At 44.2% G+C, this 2,496-nt stretch overlaps 2 protein-coding genes across 2 annotated transcripts in view; one reads left to right on the forward strand and one right to left on the reverse strand.

Moving 5' to 3' along the window:
• Positions 1 to 1,171, forward strand: part of si:dkey-26c10.5 (early activation antigen CD69) — a 14,410-nt gene extending 13,239 nt beyond the window's left edge. Inside the window, exon 5 of the mRNA XM_008295770.1 lies at positions 166 to 1,171. Within this exon, the coding sequence (XP_008293992.1) occupies positions 166 to 292 (127 nt within the window). The 3' untranslated portion in view covers positions 293 to 1,171. The remainder of the gene's footprint in view (positions 1 to 165) is intronic.
• Positions 1,037 to 2,355, reverse strand: trpv6 (transient receptor potential cation channel, subfamily V, member 6; the record flags this gene model as incomplete). Its single annotated transcript, XM_008295772.1, has 2 exons — positions 1,037 to 1,588; positions 2,249 to 2,355. Coding segments are annotated over 2 exons (357 nt in total), but the record flags the coding sequence as incomplete, so codon positions are not given.
• Between the last annotated feature and the right edge of the window lie 141 nt (positions 2,356 to 2,496).

Below are 2,496 nucleotides of genomic sequence, written 5' to 3' on the forward strand. Positions count from 1 at the left end.
CAAGAACAAACGGAACCAGAATGAGGAACTAAAGGTGTCTCCTCCCACCAGACCACACCTGACGGTCAAAAACAATCACTTTAAATATTCTGGAGGAACATTGTGGGTTCTCTTACTAACTGTTGTTGTTGTTGTTGTTGTTGTTGTTGTTGTTGTTGTGTGCAGCTACTGGGCGGACCGTCCTCAGGAGGGCGACTGTGGCATCCTGAGCAGCCAGCAGCCTGCAGACAGGAACTGGATCAGAGCCTCCTGTCACGCCTCGTCCTACTTCATCTGTCAGCTGCACGTCTGATCCAGCGTCAGCTCCTCGTCGACGCCTCGCTCGGCTCTGAGAGGAATCCAGATGTTTTTTACTTTCTTACAGCTCCGTGTAGCTTCATCTAACACTGCCCAGCTTCGACCAGCTCTTCTGCTCCACCGGCTCTGATTCAAGCCAAACTTTTGTAAAATGTAGATATTTAAAATGTAATCTGTGGAAGTTTAGCTTCACATGTCAAACACTTTCTGAGATAAACAGCAGGTTTTTTTTTAGGCTGTTTCAACGACAACATCAGAGGAGCTGTTAAAGATAAAAACCTGAAATGTTCTCTGTTGTTTCTCATCATGTCGCTGATTCAGGATCTATCATGTCGGAAAATTGAAATATGAGAAACGTTTGAGCTTCTTCACGACTACCTGGTGATGTTTTCTGAACCACATGTGGCTGCAGGTCACAAGAACACAAAACTAAACACGCAGAAGCTTTTAATGTGAAATATTTGGTCACCAACATGGAAATAAAGTTACTTCAGTTGAGCTTTTATATCTGATTGTAGCGTAAAAACCTAAATATCAGCAGCTGGTCTGATCCAAGTAGAGTTTTGTGGAATATTATAGATTCTGGATCAACGACATGATGAGAAACAACAGAGAACATTTCAGGATTTGATCTTGAACAGCTCCTCAGATGTTTTGGTTCAAGCAGCTGTGAGAAAAACCTGCTGAAGAAAAGCTGATTTCAGACAGTATTTGATAAATGAAGCTCAAATTTCGCAGGTTTCATTTTAAGTGTTTGTATTTTCTGCTAAAGTAGATCAGATGAAACCACCTCCACATTCCTTCTGTTTCACAGACGACGTCCAGCAGGTTTCAAGACGTTTTATTCTCATATAAAAGTGTTCATACAGCTACAGACCACGTCTACGTTCCCTTTATTTCATCTATTTATATATATATAGACGTTTCTGCTACATCTTCTTTACACGGCTATAAAAATAACACACTCTGCTCTAAGGCGTAATACTGCACGAATAATTGCACCGTCCGTCACAGAACCAGTCCTCCGTCAGAACCTTCCGTCTACACGTATTTGATGTCCTGGTCCTCCTCCGGCTCCTCCTGCTCCAGCTCCGGGCCCAGGGCGCTGTGTCGGATCATCTCCCAGCCCGCCAGCGCCCTGCGGTTGTTCGGTCCCCCGGCTTTGGGTCGCAGCTTCGGGCCGTCCTTGGCGGCGTCCGACTTCTCGGCTCCGTCCTTGTCGTCCTCCTTGGAGAAGGCCTTGATGTAGCGCCGCATCTTCTGCATCATCGGGTCGTTCCTGTCCTCCACCCTGCAGAAAGAAACACGACAAGTTATCGTCGGTTCAGCGTCAGACGCAGCTTCTAAAGAGGAAGTTCAACAAATTCAACTAAACAGGATCAAAAACACACAAATCAGGTCAACGTTTTTACACGTCATATCGAAGAGAAGCAGCAAAGCTCATTCCAGCATGATGTACGTCAGTAGTTCACATATCAGAGATCAAACCTGACAAAATATATCTATAAGAACACGACTTGACTCTAATTCATATTAAAGCCGAGACCACAAACTACACAGTGAACTTCCTGGAACAGACACGATGGTTTATGTAAAACAAACGTCATTTTTAAGCTAAAAAACAAAACATTTCTTTAACATCCATCGTCAGAGTCAAATCAAACATCACTATATGAATAGAAAGACAGAAAGGTCCAACGTTCTCAACAAGCATTCTTAGAACTTCTATAATTGAGCCACCTTTAATTGTAAGAACTAATAGAGAACCTAAAACCACTAAAAACATTACTAGGATTTTGCAGAACACTATTAGAACAGAAAAATACTATCTAGGAGGATTAAACTTCTGCTTCAGACCTGGTCTCGGCCTTATTCTGTGTATTTCTGCTCTGTGAGGTTGTTTTCTTGTATTTTTCCTGGTTCCTGCTCCGGGTTCTGCAGCGTTTCTTACCTGAGGTACCAGCGTTCCTTCAGGCCGTAGTTCAGCCCACAGACGCCCAGTCGAGGCCAGAGGCAGCGAGGAAGCCTCCTCTCCAGCATCAGGGTCGTGGCCACCACCTGCAGCACCACAGACACAGCAGACGTCATGCACAAGGATCCATTTCTGTAGCAGCCAGAGTGCTGCAACAATACATGCAGAGTAAAACCAGATGGAAAACAAGATAAAAACCACCAAAATGATGCACAAAGTGACACAAA

Source organism: Stegastes partitus, unplaced genomic scaffold (assembly GCF_000690725.1).
Source record: "Stegastes partitus isolate 25-593 unplaced genomic scaffold, Stegastes_partitus-1.0.2 Scaffold1074, whole genome shotgun sequence".
Classification (NCBI taxonomy): Eukaryota; Metazoa; Chordata; class Actinopteri; family Pomacentridae; genus Stegastes; species Stegastes partitus.